Genomic DNA, 18,733 nt, shown 5'->3' on the forward strand with positions numbered 1-18,733 from the left:
TGCTAAGTAGTATAATGAGGTATAGTGGAACAATATAATATATGATCTTTAGTCTCCCAGCATTGCTAATTAGTTTGGAATTAAAACGTCAGTTGAAAGAGCTAGAGAGTATTTTAGACTGCATATTTTCCTGGTATAAACATATTTTATTTTCAAGAATTCAATATAGGCTAGAAATTTTAGAAAATTTTAGGCTTCAAGGATGAAATGATTAGAGATTGTTGATTGGTCTCTCTGCCTAAGCAGCCTTTCGCAGTAGGAGGAGCAGTTGCTTCCAGTGATTTTTTGAAGGTCAGTTTTGTTTTTATAGAATTTCAAGTTTTGAAGGAAGCTTAAAGGATATCTCTAGTAAGATGCCTTGAGTCTCCCATACAAACTGAGTAAATGTCTAATTCTGAAAAGCCAATTCTGTCTTTGGGAACCTCTAATTTTCACAAAGTTCTTTCCCTTTTGAACCAGAATTTATTTTACTTTAATTCGGTGACTTCAACAGCTGTGACTCTGTAGGCCATGGAAATTGAGCCCCTCTCCTTCAAATTGTGCTCATCTGTTCTTTGCTTGATGATTATTTCAAGTCTTATCATTATTCCACACTTTAAAAAATATTTTAATAGTTAATATTCATTGAGTACTTATCTTGTACCTTACTAATGTTTGATCTAATTAAATCCTCCCAACAGCCCTGGTAAAATCTGCTGCTGTTGCTGTTGTTGCTATTATTATTATTATTATTATTATTATTATTATTATTATTATTATCATTAACCAGGTGACAGAACAGGGGCAGTGGCAGAGGGGAAGTAACTTGTTAAAAGTCATGGTAGTTAGTAGAAGAGTTTGGGTTTGAACCCAGGAATCAGATTCCTGAGCCCACATTCCTCACCACTAACTTAGGCTGGCTGCACTTTGGTATGCTTCCCTTGTATCCCTTTTAAAGCTGGAAACCACCGTAAATGTGGTGCTCTGGGGATATATGACATGACATTGGCAACATGGAAAGTTTATCTTTTTTGCTCCAAATATTGCAGCCATTATTTAGGACCTAGTTGTCTTGTTCCATGATTACCCATGCCCTTAGCTTAACCTAATTTTCATACTTGTTACCTGTGTTTTAGATTTTTTTCAATTATTTATAAGCAAATCTATTGCATGACACCCTAAAAAAACACATTTCATATACATTAAACTCAGATGTTTCTTTTCAGTAGTTAAAGGTATCTTTAAAATATGCAAATTTTCCTTTCCAAGAGGTCAAAAAAGCATGGCAATTAAGAGGTACGTCATTAATATCTGTATGACCTTGCCAGATAATTTGTCCTTTCTTTTTCTTAACTATTAGATGGGATTAATAAAGTCACATCATCAGGTTGTCTCAGGTTTAAATAAGTGAATATAGCAATGTAGGCATAATATAGGCATATTCAAATGTTAGCAGGAAAAAAATTATACTTGTGCCAATACCTAATAGCTGTTTTAGGAAGAAACTCTACATTTAACTGTTTGAAGAGTCTTTTTTTTTTTTCTGATAAAGACACAGCACTTTTGAAGAGCCCAGATTTTCCTATCTACAAAGTAATTTGATGAAATTATAATGAAAACTGCTTAGCAGATCAAAAGAATATTCCTTGAAAGGGCAACAATTTTTATAACATTGTTAGGTCTCAAAAATTCAATTGATTTTAACAATAAAGGTTTACTTTGGGACTTGCAAGACAAGCCTCCTCCTGAGGGAATTTTTTTTATTTTAATTTTTAATATGCCTTTCTAGGAGGTTGCTATTTGCGTGCTATATTAAAGATATTTCAATTCAGAAAGACATTTGAGGGGGGCAAAAAGCCAAAACTGTTTCCTCTTTTCAGACATGAATGTAACTGGACATTTCTTTTTCATTTGAAAAACTCATCAGGAGGAGATATGTACTGCCATTCTCACTTACTGATAAAAGGGATATTGGAGGGAAAAGCAATTATGAATGTCACAAAGCTGCAGCTGAGAGACTAACCCTACTCCTTTGACAGGCATGTGGAGGGAATGCGCTGTAAATGAGATTTGGCACCCTGGCCTCTCAGTCTTACCTTAGTCAACACCCACTGGCTCTAGCTTGGAGTGTTAGGTGGGAGTGATTGTATTTTGCTTTTTTATTTATATGAGAGAGGAATCATAATGTGACGATCCTGAAAAAGAGAGGGGGAAGAGCCTCCTCAAACGCATGTATGGCAATGAGAGCCAATTAATTGTGTAAATAACATTTTTGTGCTAGCTCTGCTGGACTTCTCAGATCTTATTTTATTATATAAACTAATATAGATTATTTATATATTACATGGTACATTATTCTTTCAAACAGAGCTCTTTGCCATTTGGAAATACTTGCTGGCAAGAGTACATTGTAGAGCATGATTTATATTCTGTTTGAGTCCTTTTTTCTAGGGGGATTTAAAAGGAGTGGGTTTCTATGTACATGTTTCTAAAATCATTTATTCTTTCAACCAGGGGAACACAGTGGGCAGCTTTTGTCAACAATGACATTAATGAACCAGAGGTTTCATAGGAGTTTAGGCTCAAGAAGTTAACCAGGGTTAGACAGATATTTATGAAGTTACTTGGCTTACTGTACTGGCTTTTCCTCACTCCACTATGCCCTTAGGAGGAGGAAATTAAGAACATCCCGTTGGGGGATAGTGGTATTTATGCAATTTGGATAAGTGTTGATTGCCGATTCCCAGATATCTTCTTAGAAGCCACTTGCCTGAGGGCTCCTTTCACCCACACTGGCTTGTGTGATCTTCCTACTAGTCAGAAGCATTTGTGCCTAAAATGTCAATGGGAACGTGGTGAAGCCCAGGGAAAGGAAAGCTTAGAAGTGTTATGTTAAGCCAATTCTGTTCTAGCACCGAGGAAGAACAATTTATTTCCCTACACCTTCTTTTCCTTGTTCCTTTCCTTGCTTCTAGATTTGACTTGGCTATATAATGTATTGTCCAAACCAGACACTTCTGAGAATGAAATGGGATGCTATTAATTAAGCAGCGTCTTGTGTGTGAACCAGGACATACAGTGATTCCACCTATTCCTAGGTGTTAGGGGAAAGTTCTAGGGAGACTGAATCACAAAAGAAAACCTCACCTCAAGTGGGGGCTCTACATGGGTATTTGGGAGCCTAGAACCTTCAAATAATAAACACAATAGATTTGTTTAGCTTTGTCCCACTTTATAGATCATAATTGGATGTGCTCTACCATGTTAGGTAGAAGGTTGAGGATTTGCATGCTCATGGTCATGGCTAAATCTTTTGTATACTACTAATCACTCTTACAGGTAACCTGTTCTGAATAGTTTCTAGATGCTTAATTTCTGATAAGCGTGCATAATTATTATTAGTTTGACACCCTTTATTTCTACCTCAAAAGCCTACTTCTCTTTCAGTAGAGTAGGAGTCCTCTACTTGGATTCATAATCTCTAGGAATCGTTGAATGGTTACAGGGGATCTATGAATTCCTGAATACAACCCCTCTCCTCTTGCACAATGTGTGTGTGTAAATATGTATATGTATATATATTTATATTTAATACATTACACACACACACACACACTAGCTTTCATTAGATTCCCAAGGCTGTTTGTGGCGTAAAGGAAGTTAAAAATAACTGAACCGAATGAAGCTTCTTAAAGCTAGAGTTTTACTAGAGAGCCATAATATTACATTTATACATTTTGTGTCTCCACTTCAGTTTTATCCAGAGTTAAAAACAATATAGATTGTGGGGAAAATAAGAAACACTGGGGCAATTTTCTTCTCACATAAAGGTTCTGTAAGAACTTACCTGATAAATATGGTTTTGGACCTGTCAATTGCATTGTCATTTTAGAGGATAATGGTGAGACTCATAATAATTTCCAAGGTTTATATAATAATTCCGTTTTTGACAAGTACTGTTCTTAGCACTAATTTATGCACACATACATATATACTCCCCCTACATGCCTCAGAGTTGTTGTTGTCGTTTTCTTTAGTCTCATAGCACTATGAGGTAAGTACTATTATTATCCTCATTTTACAAATGGGAAAATGAGGCGCAGAAGGTTAGATTAAATGAGTATTTAAAGCCACCTAGCTAGGGCCTGATAGGGGATTGACACACAGTCTGACCCCAGAATCTATGCATTTAATTACTAATCTTTTCTTGAATTAATGAATTATTTATTCATGGTTTGGAAGTACCTTGCTTATGAATGAAATATGTTCAAGTCATGTGAAAATCTGGGATAACTGTCCAATATACCTATAAAAGTTGGTGTGTATGTGTATATTTTGTTTTGAGTAAGAAATTCAATTTTGTTACAAGTTACGTAGATTTCAAGGTTTTGAAGATGAAATTTAGTCCTCTGAGAAGACAGTAAGAAGAAAATGAAAATTTTTGTGTTGCTTAATAAATGTTTCTTACAATGTTCAACCTTATTATGGCACAATAATAAATATAACTTTAAAATAATTCTAATGATAAAATTATATCTATGTGGTACTTTAACGTCCAAAATTCTTCTAGGTGACTTGAAAATAACAATGAAAAAAGCTAGGTTCTAGACTGGAGCTAATAAAAATACAGTGGAAGAGATACTCTTACCAGTATTCTTGGTACACTGTGTCTTTGTAGCTCTTTATTCAGTGGACAGGTGGTCCACATCTTTTGAAATCTGTTACCAAGCCTCAGAATGGTGCCTGTCCTGGCTAACAACATAGATTAAGGAGAATGGGAATTGCACAGAAAAAAAGAAAGAACCTACATGTATACTCCTTGAAAATATCCAGGGGGAAGAGGGAAATTACCATAAACACAGTATATCCAGAAGTACAGAATAGGATACACTATGTAAAATCTTATATAAGAGGGAGAACGTCGGGCTACAGCTGGAGATGTGGCTGAATGGTAGAACAGTCCAGTGCTCTCTTCTACCTACCCCATTATGTATCTGTGAGTTCCAATAGGAAAGAGAAAAGGCAATACAGCAGTGATATATCCTAGGTAAATTATAGTGTTTTTGAGGGCAAGAATGTTTCTTGCCCATCTTTATCAATGGAATCCCTGTCACAAGTCACCATTGAGTATGTCCTGGATTAAGTGGAATTGTATTAATTGGCTTTTAGCTTGGAATTTGTTGTCCTTCTAGGCCCTTTCAGGTTTCCCCAATTATCAAAACATTGCAGATAACAATAAAAAATAATTTGTGTATTTGTTTCAGTGTAATTGGATTCCCATTTTGGGACTGTTGCTTATGTTTAGTGTCTCTTGGTAATAAGTTCATATGGTAACTAGTATATCAATTTCTGTGCCAGAGGAATTAGCTTTTAAGTCTTGATTATTTAGGTTGTCTTGCAAATTGGCACATTTTTTATTAGGGATTTTTGTGTAATTCTGTGGCTAAAAATTCTTTGGATTACAGAAGAAAACAATTTCATCTCTTTGTTTCCTTTCACTTTTTGGCTTTTGAATTTTTTAGCCGAATATATAGAGTGAAGACAATTCCTCATGAATGAAGTCTCTCTTATCTGGGATCCAAATCTCTGTCACATAATATTTACATATTTCTCATATGTTAATAACATAATGTTCTATACAACTGTGGTCTTTAAGATGTGTTTTTCCCCCCACTTCTAATTTCCCATTTATAGGATTTTCATTTTTGTGTAAAAAAAGATTTTTTCTGTATAACAATTCTGGACTAAGGTCTTATGATTTATTTACTTTTGCTGATAGTTTATCCTGGAAGCAGGTAGGGGGTAGGTATTGAGGTCATGTGGTGTTTTCTCCCATAGGGATTCCATATGAATAGGTAGATTGATGTAGTATAGACAGAGCATTTTCATGTAGATAAATTCAGTTGTGCTGGAAGCTACTTTTGTTCATGAGTTTTTAATCTAAATTGCGAGTTTATTTTTTCCCCACTTTGAGGATAGGAATAGTGAGTTTCAGACCAAATTCTTTCTCACATAATTTTAATCTCACTTTTCTTCCTGGATCTTATTCATAATAACAAGTGGTCCTGGCTGGAGGTGAAGGGTAACAAAGTTGGGGAGAAAGGAGAAGGAACAAGGGCTACATTTAAGAAATATTTTTAGTACATTAATGTTTTTCTGAAATGTGAAATCATTCTTTTATTCCCACTGCCATTTTAGTGAGGCCTGAAAGCAGAGGATATACTAAGAAATATCGGATGCTTATACGTTTTCTTCTTCCTAAGACATCAAAGTCCTTTACTTTATATATCCGTGGAGTAGAGAGAAACATGGACTATCTCACTTTTTCAGCTAAGGAAAGTTCATAAAATGACCTATTTAACTTTACACACTCAAGGAATGTTCCGGTCTTGATCCTGTGTTCTTAGGCTCCAAGGTTTAGTTTTGCCAGCTGCATAGTGTCTGTGGCTAGCTACTTAAATTGCAGGGCTCACTGCAAAACAGAAATCTGAGGCCCTTTGATAAAAAATTATTAAGCATTTCAAGATGGTGACAACAGAGTGTTGGTCCAATCATGGGGCCTGTCTAAGAGCATGGTTCCATGAGACTGCAAAGGTCACATACCCATGATGCTGGCCCTGTCTGTGTTGCCCAGTCTTATATGTTGGACAACACCATCAGCAAGAGGTAGACACAATATGCGTTCCAGTCAAGCTGCAGGATGTAAGTACACTCAGATGTCAGTAGCAAGTGCCCAGGAAAGAATGAAGAGGCAAGGACCTGTCTAGACCAGACAAAGTGGGGTGGGAGTGAAAGCTTTGATCTGATATGTACTCAGATGCTTAGAGGTTCCCTGATGTAAGCTGGATTCTTAGCTTAGGAAAGCATGCCACTTCTACATGCTGCTAAGAAGTAGGTGGACAACTTGACTCGCTTGATAACTTGTCTGCTTAGATTAGAATTGGATCAGGGTCAGGGCAGGGCTGAGATCTCAGGATGAACTTAGACGTACTCAAGAGTGAAGAAGGATGATGTAAGTTGCAGACTGATTTAATGGTATTTCTTAACAAAGGTGAATGTGCATACATGGTTTACTTTACTAAATACCATTTCCTAACATCTAGACATCTTTTTTGAAGTTGGATTATGAGTTCAGACCTCTTCTGTGTTTGTTAAAGCCAGATGACTCCTCAATCATGTGTTTCAACAGCAACCCAAACAAAAAGTTGAATGTATACTTCCAGTCATTCATGAAGTCATTCAACGAATATATATTGAACGCTTGCTATAGATTATAGGCGCTGTTCTAGGCACCAGCAATATAGGTGAGGCACGGGATGACTCCTTGACCTTATGCAGTGTGCATTCTAATAGATTCCATAGAAGTCAATGAATTCCAATGGGTTTTGAAATAATGAATTTGAGTGTATTTTCTTAAGCTCTTTTTTTGTATTGGAGCAAAGTAAAAAGAACAGCTAGAAACAGGTTGTTCTATTTTTTCTGTAAAGAAACATTTTGTGTTATAGAATACTAGGAAAGAAAGTAGGTTCCTCATGGGACAAGGATTTTTTTCTCTACTTTAAAAAAGGATTTTAAAATCACAAACATAAAGGTTACATAAGTGACACTGCATTTGTTAGATATTTTTAACATGCAATTAAAGTAAGAATGATTTTGTGACTCTCCAGAATGCATGGCATTCTGTATTATTTAATTTTTGCCATAAAATATTTTTATGATTTCTGTGTTGTAACCTAGTGGGATTTATTCTGTGTACTGTATTATTTTGTATGACTTTGTCATTAAAGAAATGGTAGTATTGTAACTATAATGGCTCTTGAAGAAAAAAGGAAAAAAAAGAAATAAACCTATTTTTTGGAACTCTGTTGAGTTTTGAAAGCACATACTGAAGTCCTTATGAGTATAAAAACAATAGCATCCACAACCATGTATTTTGATACACCATAATATCCTTGATTTCTCATGATAGAACACTAGACATTCCAAAGATATTTCAAAATCTCTCCTTTGAAACATAGTACAACTAAAAAATGGGTGATAAGCATTCTTATTCCTACATTGTCTGTGTGCGTTCTTCCTCTACCCCTGCTCTATCACCATCTCAACTTGGCAAGACTCTTTGTTTACCATTCATGGACGTCTTTTTCCCTTCCTGTTTTTCCTTTCACATTATTTATCATTTAATTATGAAAGATACAACAGTATGTACGAGAATGTTCTCTTTATTTTAACTTCTATGCCCTTGCTATATGCAAACAGATTATGTGATTATTTGGTTTGAAAATCAATTCACTAGAAATGTGTTGAAGGTCTACCATGTGCCAGAAACTTGCTAGAGGGCAGACAGGTTTGGCAGTGAGTATGGACGTATGTGGGGTTATATAAATGCACGAGACATGCTCACGCTCAGCTGGATGTCTGCTTGAGATTCTCTCCATCCTCCCTGCCCCTCCCCCCTCCAAAATAAATCTTTTAAAAAATCCCTTTTAATTTGAGAGCTATATGTTATTTTAAGCTACTCTCAAGCTAAATGGCATAGGTTACCTGACTTAAAACCCCATTAAAATGTTCTTTTTTGGGTCTCATTTTGTAATTGTTTCCATCAAAGAAACATGGATAAGAGAGAAAAGATCTATAGACAGACAATGATAACAAATAAAAAATATCACTCATCAAAAAGAAAAACAAGCACAGAATCTCAGGTTAGATTTGGCTAAATAGGACGGCAAAGATACTGATGGGTTACATGGAAGCGCACTGGCAGATTTTGAACTCTGTGTTGAAAGGATAGGTATTGGGCATATCAGTAAGGTGCTTCATGCCTTACTGCCTATTTCCGTAACCTTTATAACAAATTTGTGTGGTGAAGATCAGTGGCCCCATCTTAGAATAAGTGAGAACGTTCGAAGCTGTTATCTTCCCAAGACCACACTGCTAGCCAGTGGCCAGGTCAGAGACCAAAGTACAGAGACCGTCCCCTGTAGGAGGCCTTCCCCAACCCCTCCATTCTGTCTATGGACAAAATCCTGAAATTAAAGACCAATGTATTCATTGAACAAAAATGTACAGCTCTACCTAGTTATAGATTTGGAAAAGGAGGGAGCATAGTTCTAACCAAACCAATTTATTTTATGTTAGTTTTCAAGTCTAGTAAAATGCAATAACTTACTTTTTAGAAGTTCTCATTTCTTTTGTACCAGTGCAGAATTTCTTGGAATTTTTAGAATATGCATTCTTAGAATATAATATTTCTTTAAACATTGTATTTGGTGCCCATTAAAATAATTTCATTCTGAAGAATTTTTAATAGAAATGTAGACTAGATATTATGGATATATTTGGATTGATAGATAAATATCAGATATCATCTCTTTATTCTGTTTACTTCACTGTGAGCATGTTTGTTTAAATTGAGTTGTATCTTATGTGTGATTTTTTTTGTTTTATGATTGTTTTTAATCCCTAGTATCTAATTTATTTCAGCAGATATACATGTCTTTCTTTAGAGTTTAATGCAATCTTTCCAAATGCAACAGAGCTTTTAGGAACATGCAGCTCTGTGTTTGTATGCCAGACAATGCTGATCTTCGTTGTTGCCCACATCACTGAGATATACCAGGCACCCCTGAAAGGGATTTTAGAATATTACATACCCCTTGAAATACCAAGAACAGCAATGCTTTATTTGACTGAGCTGGCCTGAAGATTTCTACTGCATAGTAACAACGTTTGTCATTCTACAGATCATTAGCAATGGGTCCTGCCCACCTGAACACTTAAGACCTGAGTAAATAAACAGTTAAGACTTAGTAAATAACATTCATTTGCCTATGTTAAGCAACCCTTTTCCAATGGGCGCGGACACACACACACACACACACACACACACACACACACTTCCTTCCCCTCCCCCCACGTTATCTGACTTTATTTCCAGGCTTTTGTTATTTTGAACCTCTTTCCTTAATGTCAACTTCTTTAACCAACTGATTTACTGTATATGGTATAGGTTTTTGGAATGAGGGAGAGGAGGTTTCTAAATCCCATGCTTAGAAGACCATTTAGTTAATCTCTTACCTAAACAAAGCCTTAAGTCTCTCATCTGTGTAATGGGCATCAAAACGCTTACCCTGTTTATTTTGTTTTCAAGCTTAAGTGAGAAATAGATGTTTAAAAAATCCTGACATCCTATCTTAAATATTAATCTTCCTCTCCTTACCTTTCTCAGATATGTTGTAAGGATCCAATGAACTAACATGGAGTATAATGACAGGTGAAGAAGAGCCTAGAATTTGAGTCAGAACTGGGTTCAAATCTTGGCTCTGCCACGTATCAGCTGTGTGACTCTGGGGTGTTATTTAATTCATTAAAATAGTTTCTTAATTTGTAAAATGGGAATAATAATTCCTATGTCATGCAGTTGTTGTGCATATAGTGTGAAATGTATATAAATTGCTCTGTTTGGGGCCTGTGTTTACCACACATTACTAAGGTCTTATTAAAATACTCTAGCCCAATTACCTATGGTCTGACTTCCATTCAGCTTCTCCCAAGATGTCTTCTAAACTAGATTTTAAGTATTTGAGGATCAGGGACCAGAGTTGACTCCTTATCGAACTTTGTAGAATCACCTCGAATAGTGCCAAATACATTATGCAATGCTTGTTCAATTTCAGGCCAGTAGAATAAATGCCTGAGATTTTTGGCCTACCCACCTGTCAGCCTTGGGATGGTCAGTAGGAGCAACAGGTTTGGGTAAATCTTGACTTGTAATGAAAGCTGAATCAAATTCATAGGTTCTCCAAGTATAATACCACAATGATTGTATTATATGACTAGAATTCTAGGAAGGGTTCTATACTTGGCTCACACTTTTATAATAACCATTAATTTACTCTGTACCTAGGCCATATCTATTGCATTGCTTTAAAGAATGGGTGTGTGGGGTGCCATTGATGTTACATAATACAGCCTGCTACATAGATATATACTATAACATATACTATGCGCTCTGATGTCTTCAGTATGATTACTCAAAAGGATGAAAGTAATATAGATATATATATAGATGAAAATATATAGATGAAAATAATAAAGAGGAGAGAGGGGCACCTGGATGGCTCAGTGAGTTAAGCATATGCCTTTGGCTTGGGTCATGATCTCAGGCACCCTGCTCTGCAGGGAGTCTGCTTCTCCCTCTCCCTCTGCCCCTCCCCCTGCTCAGGTGCACTCTCTCTCTCTCTCAAATAAACACATAAAATATTTTTTAAAAAAAGAAGAGAGAAAGTGAATGAACATTAGCAAAAGGAGAATGATCAGGTTGAGTAGATGGTGAGTTCTAGCAAAGACTGCCTTGGCCACTGCTTTTCTAATTTTCATATATTGGATCTCTTTAGTCTTATTATTCAGTTATAATTTGGTGTTTCAAAATATATTTGCAAAATCATTTATAAAATCATTGTAGCTGTGCACACTAAAGTTAATTATTTGGTAACTTGAAGAGTAATTTAAGAATACATTCTTAGCCAACCAGGAAAAATAGTTTTGGATACCAAAATTTTAGTATGTTTAAAATAAAAATAAAACACACTGACAAATTTCCAATGGTTTTCAAAATCTTAAGTTTTTCCTCAAGATTTGCTTATGCAATAGGGATCTTTTTTGATGTTTTGCATGATCTGCCACTTGATGCACTATCCCCATGAGGTAGATCTTAATTTTTTATTAATAACTACATAAAACACAGAAAGTTGAATGGTTGGTCTTAGGAGGTCACAAAACATGAAACAGTCAGAATGGTATTTTAGGGTTATAAGCTTTCCTGCCTGATCAATTATTTTAGAGTCTTTTATGTGGTTTTGGTTATGGAGAAATTGAAAAATAAATATGTCTAGGGTCTAATTGCTGTATATTAATTATTTTCAGACCAAAGGAGATGCAAGCTTCCAGTTTCTGTTATGTTTGTTTAATATCTGTGTAAATCATCAAGGCCTTTTTTATCCAGTCTTAGCCAAATCAGATATGATCCCTATACTTTCCCATTTGTGTTTGAAGATACAGCAAAAGTACTCATCACTATAGTATTTATTGAAGTGAAAACTGATATATGATTGTATGCATGCATAATAGAGTTGAAATAAAGGCTGTGAAATTTAAGAATAGTTGGAAAGGTTGATGTGGTCTTCCCTACCTTGTATTTCTATTGTTTAAGGGCTAAAACTCTTGGTTTAATAATAAAGAATAATTAGAATTTATTAAAAATAAAGAATTTATTAAAAGTTTTAGGATTTCTCAATTGCTCCTAAATAAGATATATGAAAAGCACTTTTCAGATAAATGCTATGGAAAGTTAATAAGAAAAAGAGGCTATTTTCTTACACTGTGTCCTCTGATTTCAATTTCATTTTAATCTTCCTCTTTTTCCCTTAATTTGATTTCAGAGGGCTGCTGAAGTATCAAGCTAATTTAGATACCCACCCTCCTGGCTGCATCAATCCTAATGGAACCCACTACCAGAATGTTCACTCACCAGACCATGCCTTGGAACATTTTCATGAAACTTTCTCTGGAGGACTTTCAAAACCAGATGAACTTACCCAAAACAGATTCGTGAACATTTGTATGGAAGAACCCAGGTTTCAAGCTAATTTTCCACAGGTCAGATTAATTTTATATCTTTGATGGTCTCCTCAAAATCCATATTTCCATAATTATTGATCAGCATTGCATTTAAAAATGTTTTTGAAGGTATATAACACAATTATAGAACATTTCAGGATGTTTCAACAGCAAGATAGCATCTATTTTTCCATTAGAGGCAGCTGGCAGTTCAAGAAGAAAGACCTATGATATTACAGAATATAAAAAATTCCTGGTCGTATAACTGGTCATATAATCTTTGCATACTGTGGCACTTGTGCTTTCCAAAAGAGAGGTGACAAAGATATTTTCCCTGTCCATTGAGAAAAGTAGTTTGAATAATAAAAACAATAGTGAAAGGACTAGTTATAATTATTATTATGGTATAGCATAATATGGTATGATATTATGTATAATATTATCAATGATAAATTGTAAAATTAATTTATCGAATGCTTGGTATCATCTGCTAGATGCTGTGCTAAAATGTACTGCATGCATAATTTCTTTTAATATTCACAATAGCCCTTTGAAGCAATTAAATTCATCCTTAATTTTCTGATGATGAAATTGTGACTTAAATACATAAAATACCTTGAGCAAACTCTACAACCTAATACAGGTAGAAGTAGAGTCCAAAACCAGGTCTTTGACTAAAATGCTTGCTCTTGGAAAACTTCTTATCCAAATACCCAGCAAGTGGTTCCATAAGGGCCCTAATCTTCCCATGGGGGTATGGGAGCTGCCGATGTGGGAATTAACAAGCTGTACTCTGACTATGGCAGGTGGAAGTATGGGACAGTGATGTCAAATACCTCTTTTCAAAAGAGAAGAAAGAGGAGTCAAAAAGCAGAGTGAATTTATAGATGACTTTGGAATGAGTATGTTAGTTGTGTGTTTATTTTTAATAATAATCCTCTAGGTTTCTCATAGACTTTGCAATTTTCAGAGTTTTCTTGGCTTCTCACAATGCTATCTGTTAGGCAGGACAGGTAATGTGACTCCCATTTTACTTATGTGGAACTTGATGCTCGAGGGGTAAGTGACTGTTTCAAAGTTGCAAGCCTGCTGCATTGCAAGGCTTGTCTTGTGATGCCTACTACCCACACAGCATCCAACTAAATATCAGGAAGAGGCATGATCTGTCTGCATGGAAGGAGTAAGGTCTGAAATAGCTATGTAAATAAGGTTTAGAAAAAAGTAACTGTTAAAATAAATTTGGGTCGGAGGGTTCCCAGTTATGGGGGAAATATGGCATGCTGTTCTAGGAGAAGGGTTGGCTACACAGGACAGGCTTCTGTACTTCTGAGCATATGCAGTGGGTTATCCTGGGATCGGGGCTATCCATCCAGCACACATGCAAAATTGTCACACTTTCCAAATTCTATAAAATACCTTCTGTTCATATTATTTTTATTATGTAAAAGTAAGTTGGAAGCAACATGCTTAGTATACCCTATATTTTAAAATACATTCATATACATATTTTATATTGTATATACATTATGTATATACATAATGCATATATTATGTGCATTAAAAATACCCAGGGTTGAGTAAAAGGCATGGCATAAGAAAACATAATGATATTGTAATAGTGATGTAATGGGAGAGATGGTAGCCATACTTATAGTGAATATAGGATAATGTATAAACTTGTCAAATCACTAAGTTGTACAGCTGAAACTAACATAACATTGTGTGTCAACTACACTCAAGTAAAAAATAAATAAATAAACTTAAAAAAAAAAACTTACCTGATAGTTTGAAGAATTCCAATTACTCCTGAAAATTAGAACATTTTAATACCTTAAAATAAAAAAAAATATTCATACATATATCCAGGATTTCTTTTTTCTTTTCTTTTCTTTTTTTTAAAGATTTTATTTATTTATTTATTTATTTATTTATTTATTCGACAGAGATCGAGACAGCCAGGCAGAGAGGGAACATAAGCAGGGGGAGTGGGAGAGGAAGAAGCAGGCTCACAGCAGAGGAGCCTGATGTGGGGCTCGATCCCATAACGCTGGGATCATGCCCTGAGCCGAAGGCAGACGCTTAACCGCTGTGCCACCCAGGTGCCCCATTCTTTTTTTTTTTTTTTAACAAACATTGGACTGGTACATTTTTTTTCTAAAATTGTCTTCAGGTTTGAGCATTTAACTTCCCTTTCTTCTCTTTTTAGATGAAGATATTGTATATACATGTATTTTGTATTTATTCTGTATGCACAGAAGGAAATATGAAACAAAGTACGCATACCTATTAATGTGGCACATTACTTCTTTTATATTTAGTCTTGTTTGAATAAGTTGCAGTGAGCATCTTATTTTTTGCTAGTTTTTCTTTACATTTTATTATTTAAAATACAGATTACAATACCATTACTGTAATGTATGAAATAAACAATTGAGTAGGATATAAAGATTCCTACAACACAAGTATTTCTTAAAGTATATTTTAAAAATTCTCCATTAGACTTGGCTTTGGATTTCTGGACCTTTGTGCCTGTATTGTGCTGAGAGACTTTACAGGTGTATCCGGAGCAATAAACCAGTCACCATTATCTCGGTCATAAGTCATCCCTCAGATGTCATGGAAATCCAAATGATCAAAGAAAATTTTAAAGCAAGACCTGGCCAGGTGAGTAAGTGTCCAGCAACTTTTATTTATGTATGTATTTACTTATTTTTATTTTTATTTTATTTTATTTTTTATAGTGACAGGGAAAGGGGGAGAGACAGAGGAGGGGAGAGAGAATCTTAAGCAGGCTCCATGCCCAGCTTGGAGCCCAGTGCAGAGCTTGATCTCGCAACCCTGAGATCATGACCTGAGCTGAAATCAAGAGTCAAATGCTTAACTGACTGAGCCACCCATGTGCCTGAAATTCCCTTTATCTTCATATAATTTTTGAAAATTAGTATTTGTGCCATCATGAGAATACTTGAACTTCTTTCTTGGTCATTTAAAAATTATGTTTGTTGTTTTCTAGTATATTATTCTACATTGTCCCAGTGTGTCTGCATTAGAAAACCATCCATTTACCCTCACAATGGTAAGAAACTTGTTTTTGATTTTTAAAATTTTTAGAGTGACATGCATCTTTTTCTTTTGTGTGTGTGTATTTTACTTCATTCTAAAAATCATTCAAGGCAATCACAATGTCCAAAATGTTTAAGTAAGCCATTTTTTTATACAAAGAAATATGTGTTAAGAAACTTCATAGCTCTTTATTAGTTTTGGATGCTTTACAATTCAGGAAGCAATATATTTAAAATGTATTAAACCTGGATGATTCAAAATACAGAAAATTTCCTGGATATTTACATTTTTCCTTTTATGAAATATGTACCAAAATATAATATGTATGGTTTTCTTTAGAGAGACTGAATTTAATGGTAAAGAGAGTACTCTGAGTTGAGGTGGAAGCATAAGAAAATCCAAGAAGTGTTTAGAAAAGAAAAAGTCCATTATAATTGGTGCCCAGACTGTGTGTGGGGGAGGGAAAGGAAAATAAATTTGGAAAAATAAAATGGAATAAATAATCGGTGGGGGAAAGATCTGGCTAAGTAATGGCTTCACCAAATAATTTTAGCCTTTCAGACATTGTTTAACATTCTTTTTTGCATTATAAATATAGCATGAGCCTATTATCAAAAAGTAAACAATTCACTTTTCCTTATTTCCCCTACTTTTCAATCCTCTTTCTTCTCCAGAATTTGGCATATTCTTCCAGACATTTTCCTATATGCTTAGGCACATACAGATGTTTGACATTTGTTTGTTGGATCATTTGTTTTATAATTTGTTCTTTTCACTCAGTAATATATCACGGACATTTTCCATGTTACTATATTTGCATATGCCTCATTCTTTTTAAAGACTGTATTATATTTCACAGTAGGATAGTACTGTAATTTATTTAATATTTCCCATTGATGATGGAGACTGAGATTTTTTTTCCCAATTTCTAGCAAAAGCAACTAAGAACAGGACCCACATGTTTAAATATATGCTTAGGATATGCAAATAAAATTGAACAGATGGGGGAACCGAAAAATCACTGGTGCTTAACTGCTAGGATGTAGGGGTGGGGATATACTGGGAATGGCAACCACTTTTTTTTTCTTAAGATCTATTTATTTATGAGAAGCCAGGGAGGGGCAGACTGTGATGAGCATGGAGCCCAACGTGGGGCTTAATCTCATGACCCTGAGATCACAACTGGAGCCGAAACTAAGAGTTGGACACTTAACCTACTGTGCCACCTAGGTGCCCCAAGAATGGCAACCACTTTCAGATTTGATGTGTTAGGTTGAAAACTTGGAAACATTGGCCATGTTACTTCATCTTTGTGCATTTGTTTCCTCAGAGTAATATTGTGATAACAACAGTATCTATTCCTAGGTATGTTGTGTGTTTAAGTGAACTCCCACAGGTAAAGCATGTAGAACAAAGCCTGGAACATGGAAGGTGCCAGGCGCATGTAAATATATGCTAGCAGTTATTACTGTTTTTATTTTCATTGTGGGTTTGCCCCTTGAGAACATGAACTTGTGAAGACAACTAGGCCAGAAAAATCTATATTTAAGGGATAAAAGAAACAAAGGAAGTGTGAAGTGGTTAGAGAAAAAATAGACATGATTTGTTCAACAGCATTTCTTTAAAAGAAAAATATATTTTTGCTTCAGTGGCTTCAAATTTTGAATTCTGTTGTAGGTAGCAAACTTATTTATTAATGATTAAGGAAAGGTAGTTTGGCATCTCGTGAAATGATTGACAACATTCCATTTTATCAAGAAAGATGGCAACACTGGCCTACCTTGGGGAAGAAATTAATTTGCCATTGTTTCTTCAATCTGATGATTGATGAGTACAGTCCACACACCCTTTTATCTGGTGCTGTGTGGGCAGCTGGCTACAGTGAGAGGGGAAATGTGTTCTTATGAGGACTAGTGAAAACTTAGTTGCCCTCATGGGATTCAGAGCCGGGACCTCAGAGTCCAGGACACAGCCATCACCAGGAGCCAAGGAGCCACGTCATGTCCTTCACTGCTCAGGGATATGCATGCCCTACAATGTGGTTTAATATTGCCTTAATTCCATGAGACCTTAGGATCCTTGGTGAGTAAATGTGACAAACAAACCTTCCCGTATGAAGCTTCAGCTACAATTGCATCCACTACAGCCAGAAGCACTGTGTTTATTTCTGGTAGTTGTAAGATGCATTTCCATTTCTCTGATTGCATGCATGCCATAAACATGAAGTTGGTAATGTTAAAAAGAAGGGGAAGAATGGAACAGGGAGAAAGTGCACACATATGTTAATCTTTAAGCGGTTTAAAGAGTTTGGTCTACTCTGGGGTTAATCTTTCTTTGTGTGTGACTCTGTTTTTTTCCAGCTTTAGTGAGGTGTAATTGAAAAATGAAAAATTTGTTTATATTTAAGGTATGCGACTTGAGACTTTATTTTAAAAATAGTTTCTTTACGACAGCATTAAATAGAGAATACAGAATAAGAAAGGAAAGCCGTGGCTGAATATTAAATACAGAGAAGAGAGGAGTTTTTTTTTTGTTTTTGTTTTTACAAAAATATTTCCCAGCATACACAAAAGTAGAGAGAATGGTATAATGGATCGTCATGTTCTCATCACCCAGCTTCAGTAAAAACAGAGAAGATAGTTTACTTTTTAGTATACATTTTATAACTGAAACTGTTTATGCTCCTCAAAACAGAAAATCCAAGAATTTTTCTCTTACGGTACGTGCCAAGACTCTTCTAGATCTTTCTTTTGGTTGTCCTCGGATTCTTTCACAGGGCAACAGGAAAAATTCAGAAAAGTGTGGCGTGTAGGACATAAGGGCTCCAGGTGGCCTGACCTGCTTCCGAAGCAGGTGGTTGGGACAAGCGCTGTGATAGCCCTGTGTCTGGCTGCAGGCACAGTTAAGTGGGGAAGGGGACAGACGGAAGAGGAGCTGGAAATTACTGGAGCCAGAGTTGGGAAAAGGAGAACAATTATATGTGATGTAAAATGATAGTGAATATTCACACAAAGAACATGAACTTGACAGTTCAGCTCCAGCTCTGTCACTGTGAGGCCTATGCCTGGGAGGG

At 35.5% G+C, this 18,733-nt stretch overlaps 1 protein-coding gene across 10 annotated transcripts in view; it reads left to right on the forward strand.

Annotated features, from left to right (window-relative positions):
• The window catches only part of LOC123803818 (NADPH oxidase 4-like), a 175,335-nt gene that overhangs the window by 57,899 nt on the left and 98,703 nt on the right, over nucleotides 1-18,733 (forward strand). For all 10 annotated transcript variants that reach the window (XM_087871203.1, XM_087871209.1, XM_087871200.1 and 7 more), the window contains 3 exons: nucleotides 12,420-12,636; nucleotides 15,097-15,261; nucleotides 15,611-15,673. In XM_087871203.1, coding sequence (XP_087727329.1) covers nucleotides 12,420-12,636; nucleotides 15,097-15,261; nucleotides 15,611-15,673 — 445 coding nt within the window. The remainder of the gene's footprint in view (nucleotides 1-12,419; nucleotides 12,637-15,096; nucleotides 15,262-15,610; nucleotides 15,674-18,733) is intronic.

This window comes from Ursus americanus, chromosome 21 (genome assembly GCF_024610735.1).
Source record: "Ursus americanus isolate L20-20 chromosome 21, mUrsAme1.1.p, whole genome shotgun sequence".
In the NCBI taxonomy this organism is placed as follows: Eukaryota; Metazoa; Chordata; class Mammalia; order Carnivora; family Ursidae; genus Ursus; species Ursus americanus.